Source organism: Penaeus monodon, chromosome 40, assembly GCF_015228065.2.
Source record: "Penaeus monodon isolate SGIC_2016 chromosome 40, NSTDA_Pmon_1, whole genome shotgun sequence".
NCBI lineage: Eukaryota > Metazoa > Arthropoda > Malacostraca > Decapoda > Penaeidae > Penaeus > Penaeus monodon.
In genome coordinates, this window is record NC_051425.1 from 31590224 (window position 1) to 31597723 (window position 7500).

General features: G+C 36.1%; 1 protein-coding gene across 2 annotated transcripts in view; it reads right to left on the bottom strand.

Moving 5' to 3' along the window:
* Nucleotides 1-4006: 4006 nt before the first annotated feature.
* The window catches only part of LOC119598143 (nucleolar protein dao-5-like), an 11127-nt gene continuing 7633 nt past the window's right edge, over nucleotides 4007-7500 (bottom strand). The window contains exons 12-14 of one of the 2 annotated variants that reach the window (XM_037947772.1): nucleotides 6335-6745; nucleotides 5899-6115; nucleotides 4007-4958 (exon numbers count right to left, since the gene is read on the bottom strand). In XM_037947772.1, coding sequence (XP_037803700.1) covers nucleotides 4862-4958; nucleotides 5899-6115; nucleotides 6335-6745 — 725 coding nt within the window. In that variant the 3' untranslated portion in view covers nucleotides 4007-4861. The remainder of the gene's footprint in view (nucleotides 4959-5898; nucleotides 6116-6334; nucleotides 6746-7500) is intronic. The other variant, XM_037947773.1, reaches the window with a different exon arrangement.

A 7500-nucleotide genomic window follows, 5' to 3' on the forward strand; every position in this document is an offset into this window, starting at 1 on the left:
CTCAGAAGGTGTTACGTCAGAAAAGCTCATCACCATGTCTCTTCAGCTTAATGATTATACTACGAAAATTAAGCTGACAGCTTAAATGTGTGTGTTTGTAAATGTGTTTTTGCGTTTCTCTCTCTCTCTCTCTCTCTCTCTCTCTCTCTCACACATACACACACACACACACACACACACACACATATATATATATATATATATATATATATATATATATATATATATATATACATATATATGTATATATAAATATATCTGAATGTGTGTGCGTGCCTATATGTACGTATACGTTTTCACCCATATATGAGCATGAAGATGTAACATACATGTGCGTTCCCCTTATGTTGTAGTAGAAGTAAATGTTGCATAAATATTGCAGTTATTCATCTCCTCAGTCTTGCAACTCCATAAATTATTTTAGATATAAAATAGAATATCATATCCGCCATTCGTAAATGGTGGTTATGATATTTTATTTTATCTCTGGCGGCGGAATCGCAGTTCTAATTGGTATGCTCAGCATATAATAAATTGATAATGATGAGAGTGATAAATGTAATGGTAATGATATTAATGATAACGGTAATAATAGATATGGTGATAGAAATAAACAAAATGATGATGATAACAATAATGATAATACTAGTAGTGGAAGTAGTATAGTTATAATAACTTTGAAAACATATGCAAAAATCATAATAATGCTTCCATTTTACTTCAACAACTACTACAACTAATGGTAATAATAATGACACTACTACTATTAATTTTCACACTACTACTAATAATAGTAAAGATAATCAAAGTAATAATGATAATAATGTAAACAATAACAGTAATAATAACAAATACAGCAACAACAATAAAATAATGAAAATAACAAGAACAACAAAAATAATAATAACGATGATGATATAAATAATAATGATGTCATAATAATAATTACTAGCATAACATTACGAACAATAATAATAAGAATGATGATGATGATGATAAAATAATAATAACTGAGGAAAGTTTAGATATCTTTCAGGGTATATGCTTAGCATGTGCTACACAAAGATATAAATAAAAGGAAATGATCTATGATGGAGGGAATAGGTCTCCCTTGCAGAAGCTCTGTCCCAGGCAATGGTCGTCAGACACTGGGATAGGAAAGACCAAAATCCCCGCAACCAATTGCAGAAATTAACACATAGCCAAGACAGGACATAACTAATGTGATACATGTTGCAACCTCAACGTGAATGTCCGCGACATCAAAAAGAAGTCCGATTATGAGTATTATTTGTGATGACCAAAGTCGTCTGGAAGTCTGCAGAATAGATTTTCTTATATGACTATACGACACACAAAACGAAATGGTTCATCCACACAAAAGAAAGCTACGCCCATTAGGAAATGAACAACCACTAAAGAGTTCATTCCCCATCATTTTGTTCATCCGCGAGTTCCAGGGCATCGCCTTTGGAAAAAAAACGTTAATAACCACGTCACTGCATCTGGTAACGTATAGACTTCCTCTAGAGCACGTAGCGAACAGCCCGAAAAAGAGCTGTTAGTTCTGTGTTCTGCATGTAAAGTTTTGGCTGAGGTAGATACAATTTATGTGATTAAACAACGTTGAATTACATCCTTTCAGTAAATTATAGTTCAACTTTTTAGTGCATGTTCATAAAGTACCTGTTTATTTTTTTTGGGTCATATCCACAGTACAAAACAATGAAAATAATGTTTTTCATTAATGAAAGTTATTTCATTAGCAGTCATATCAGTATAAAAACTATTCATATATATATATATATATATATATATATATATATATATATATATATATATATATATATATATATCATATGCTAAATACATATATGCAGAACAGTATAAATGCATAAAAATACATGTCTATATATACATATACATATATGCATACATATACATGCACATATATTCATATATATACATATATGCACACACACACACACATATATATGGATATAACAAATAAATGTGCTAGACATCAAATGTCATTTAGCACTATGGTAAAGTATTGGTTAAATTAGTTAATGACTAGAAAATAAGTCAAAAGCTGTACAGCACTATATGATAGTATGGTGAAAAGGGTATTTGGGCGAGAAAATGTGGAAAGGCGAGGATTAATAAAAGGGAGGAGGAGGTTAAGGGTGAAAAGCATTTAGATCAAGAGGAGGGAATCTAAGCGTTTCAGGAAGAACAAGTTGTCAGAGGAAAAATTTGGGGATTCCTTGACGATGTTCAACAGGTTGGAGGAACGGGGAGGAGAGAACGAGTGAGGAAAACCAGAGATATAGGCTGCAGTAAATCGGGATTGGGCAATGGAGAAGAGAAGGAAAACGAGAGGGAAAGAAGAGAAGACTGTAAAATTAGCCGAGTTGAGGGCTGAGGCCCAAGATATTGGTGGTCACTGGCATTGAGCCTCAGCCTCTGCTAAGCAATTGGGGGGGTTCATGGAAAGTAATTTTTGCAATATTGGTGGGCTTATGGAGGCCTATGGGGGGATAGTATAGCACTGTGTTGATACTGCATTATAGTTATCAGGCAGGCAACCAGGTCATTTTTACAATCTGACCAATCTTTGCCATAGACAGGGCAGTCAGCCAGTAAGTGGAAACAGCTCCAGTACAAGCATTAAGGGAGGAGTGAGGCAGGGGAGGAATAGGTTTTTCAGTGAGAAGTGGAGGGAGCGGTGTGGTGAGAGGAAGTACTGGGGAAAAGGACAATCAGGATGAAGGGTGGTAATAAAGACAGAGGGGGCAGAATATAGAGAATACTACATGAGGAGATGGAGTGGAGGATGTTGGGAGATGGAAGGGATGTATTTGGAAGGCTGACCTGGGTGGATTATTAGGCATGGATCAAGTTGTCAGCAAGCATCGAAGAGGGGGTAGCAGTAGCAGTGGTTGGCGCCAAGGTCAAAGGAGTCAGGGTTCGAGAAACCAGAAAAGTTTAATTTGAGGTAAGCTAGTTGATAAGGGGGCAAGCCTCAGGATACAAAATCTTGTATTACTGGCCATGGTGAGCCTGAAATATGTGAGGAAGAGAAACAATCTACCCTTGGGTCCCCATGAAGGGTAAGAGCTAGATGAAGTACCTAGGAAATGGACCGTGTTCATTGAGACAAATGTAGAAAAGAAAGAATGAGAATGAATATCTCTTCAGTGCAAGAGATGTAACTGACCAGTTTCGATTATATCTTTGGCAGATATACATACATTAGTGAGATTACAGAGCATATATATCAGCCATGAACTCACAAACCAGCTGACAACTGAAACCAGTATAACTTTTGTACAGAACTTGGATAATTTGAGGCTGCCCAATTTGGAGTTTACTTCTAGCCTAATGAAATCCAATTCACAGGTGTGCAAATCACTCTTATGCACCTGTTATACCACCTAGCTTTGTGGATTATGAATAATCAACTGGGTAACTCTTGGCACATGTACAGTTCCTTTTCACCCACAACCCTAACCACCATTTTGTTTTATCAATTGTTTAGACATAAATGATCTCATAAAAGCTTAGTCACCAAGGAGTCGCCATCTAGGTATACCTGATCTCACCTGCTTACCCCATTCCTTGAACATGGGGCAAAAAGCATTTTAGTCTTACTGTTATCATTTGCATTATTGTAATAAACATGATAATTTTAACATTAACCCATTGGTTCCAGGTGACATGGACATCTTAATACAGCATAACAAATGGCTAAAGTGCTTCTGGAGCAATCTGTGTATAAACAAAACCACAGTAGACAATGCATATATATATATATGTGTGCCACTGGCATCAACTGGATATTACTGAAAATACTCATCTGTCATGAACATCAGATATAAGAGAAAACACATGGAGTACATACAATAATGAACTGTATTGACCTCAGTGCCAAGATTTGAGAATTGACAGGCTCGTGACTAGGAGAGAAAAGATGCAACTCACAGGAATCATATTCAAACAAAAGGACTGTTGTATACTCTATTATTTTCAAAAACATAAAACTTTCTGTGCTAAAGCTGACAAAGAATATCAGTTTAGAAACACAGCAGGTACAACTTTGCTTAATGATCAGTGTTATTTGCAATGCTGCAAACAAATAAAATAATGAAATATAAAAATGTTTTATATACAAAGAACAGGGACAGAAGTATTCCTAATTCAAAAAGTTTGGAAGTAAAAGAAAGACATTATATGCATGCAAAACTACCTATTAGACAGGTAAATTAATGTAAATATATCAGCGTTAAGGATTACCTAAATTATTAAGAAAATACAAATGCTTACAAGACTTTCCACAATACATTTGTATTTCCAGCATTTTATCTCTTTCAAGACAATAAATTAATCAATGCATAGCCATTAAGAATGCTTGTATAAATGCTTTTTGTTAAAGCCTGGAAATGTGAAAAAATATAATATTCATTGACGAGTATGTAATGTCCTAATAAATAACTTGTTAACAATAGGTTACAGTGAACTAAAATAATACGTTGATGATATTGAGAATTTACAATATGATTTTTCAAAGCTAAAATACATTTACAAGGTCAGCTGAAATGGAAGTAAAAAGATAATGCCATAATTATGATAATCTGTTACCAAAATCCTTGTTCAAAACTAAATACTTCACAAGCTCTTCAGACTACTACCTCTATACAATACAAATGTAACTTGCAATCCATGTTAAAAATCACTGACAGGTGGAAAGAAGTAAAGTGAGAGAGAATGAATAAAAAAGGGGAGGAAATATCATCCAGAAATGTATATATATACAAAAGCAAGCAAATACAAATGTCTGAAGTTTGGTTCCTTATTACTATTACAGGTTGATTCCTCTCTTGGCCATCTGCAGCTCGAATCTCTTGTTAAATCGGACTCCCTTTAGGATTTTCTTCTGACCTTCTCTTATCTGCTCCCTGAAATCCAATACAATACTGGTTACAAGGATAAGAATTTGTATATATATGAACAAGAATGAATTAAGTTCAAAGGGCACAAGCATTCATGCTCATTCATTACTTTTTTCTATATTCATCATAATAATTAATAACTCACCATGATCATGAAAAGCCTGTCAAAAAGTGGCAGGCTTTTCCCCCCACAAACTTTTGTTATCAATGTATTAAGTGTTAACAAAGTACAACACAGGTTCCTAGTGGCATATTGAACATAATGTTAGGGTGCAGCATGCACAGCCAGCTGCTCAAGGGAAAAATCAGCACATAAAATATGAAGATACCCTGTTCTCTATGCTTTTGGCTATGGCATAAACAATTTTCTTTGGTAATGAGGCAAAAAAGAGGCTTTAACCTTACTTTTGAGGGGCTGTTTCCCAACGAAAAGCAGCCAGCGATAAACAATCACAAACTGTTTAACAAGCACAACTAATGCAGTCTTGACCACACATAATATGAGGACATCATCCTGGTGGGAGGGGTGGTCTACCATGAAGTGAGAGGATGTCATCCCATCATGAGTGGGTTAAGACTCTCATCCCAGTATACTGTTTATGCTATTTATAAATATGGCTATTTTACAAGTGTATAAATATACATTTCATTTATATGATAAAAATGTAAGTTTATTACTTTGTGTGTTTTAATTTGATGGCAATACTCATTCAGTCACATTAACTTTTTGATATATGGCAATCAACTGAACTGAACCAGAGAATGAACTCTGTCATAGTGAAAGTTGAAGAATTAGACCTTTGCAGTTGAGATTCAGACAGGCTGGAGGGTTTATGGTTCCCAAGCATTAGTTTACCTAGAGGTACCTTCATTCTAATCCAGCTTATATGCACAAACAGACCTTTTCTTGAACACACAATGCACAACATTCTTACACCTGTCTCACCTTGACTTGAGATTTGGGTTTCGTTCAGCCATCTTGTTCAGGGTAGCACGGTCAGTGAAGGGCTTCAGAGCACCTCTGTAGGGGACGTACCCCGTTGGTTTGCTAGCCGGAATCTTGGAACTGCTCTCATTTGTCTTTTTGCTTGATGCTGGACTCGGGGGCATTTTCATAGATGCCACTTTAGCCACAGCTGGGCTAACTAGTGATGGCCTTGCTGCTGCAATAATAGATATGAGTGTATGATATAGAGGATTTTTTTTTTTTCAAAGACAAAGAATACCACCTATAAAAAAAAATCAACTAACACTCAAAAAATTTATGATTACAATATTTTACTCTCTTATGGTTCTGTTGCTTTCATATGAAGTAACCAAAATCCAGTCTCTAGAGTATCAACAAAAAACGGTTTCATAGTCATCAATCCTAAGACACTCACCTGGCTTCATGTTTTCCTTCAGCAACCTGGGCAGTGCACTGACACGAGACTTCGGCGAGACCTTCTTGCTTGACGCTGGTGCTACCTTCATCCCTTCCTGACTCTGGCCTGCTTTGGGTGACGGCCTGGCAACTTTTGGTGACTTTTGGGCGGGCACTTTCAGAGACTTGTTACTGCCCATCGGTTTCTTGGTTGACGTGACTGCCACCTTTGGAGACTTCTTGGCTGATTTTGGAGATTTTGCTGGAATGGCTTTGGACTGGGTCGTGACCTCTCTGGGAGACTTGGAGGGCACTTTGGCCAACTTGGAGGCAAGGGGAGAGCCACGATTTGGGGATTTGGTGGTGTTGCCAGTCTTGGGTTCTTTGTTCCCAACTGGGGTCTTGCCAAATCTAGCTGGGGATCTTGTGGCTGTTGGAAAGGGAGTGGTTACTTTAATACAATAATGAACTGACATTAAGGAAGAAGCCTTAATAGATACAAATTTTAAGCATTCTGCTGAACTCAGTTATAATTAGTTTTAAGGAGTAACCATACACAGCAAAATGACTAGAAATATCTGTTCCTAGTTCAAGTAGACTAACTGACCCTTTCCTGGCAATTTATGTGTATATATATTACATTCACCTGGGTGACACTACATTTTACAGTCTGGCAATCATGTTTAGGTGTCTAGACAGGGGTGGGGGGTCCATCATTGCTAACAATTCTATGGGGGATAATAAGTGCTTTTAACCCATTGTTCAGCCACCAAGGAGTCAATTAGTAGAGTATAATAACCTGACCTGATTTCCTCATTCCTTGAGTTTAAGATTTTTTCATTGTAATACCATTAAAATTGATACTCTTTTTATTATTATAGACATTATGATTATCATAATGTTATTCAAATAATAATAGCAATAATAAATAAATAAAAATCTTTCTAAACATCAGAGAAAGTAAATAGCTGAGATAGGCAGGACTAGTAACTGACTCCTTGGTAACTAAGCATACAATCACAATCAATAAACTAAAATTATAGCAGATATAGCCTGTAAAGAAGTCCTTCCTAGAAAGCAGGATCAAGACATAAATCTGTCAAAAATATGTCTGCTCTTTAACCCATTCTATACAGTGACGGAGGTTTCGGCATCATGAAGCTCCAGTGGAATATTCTGTGATGC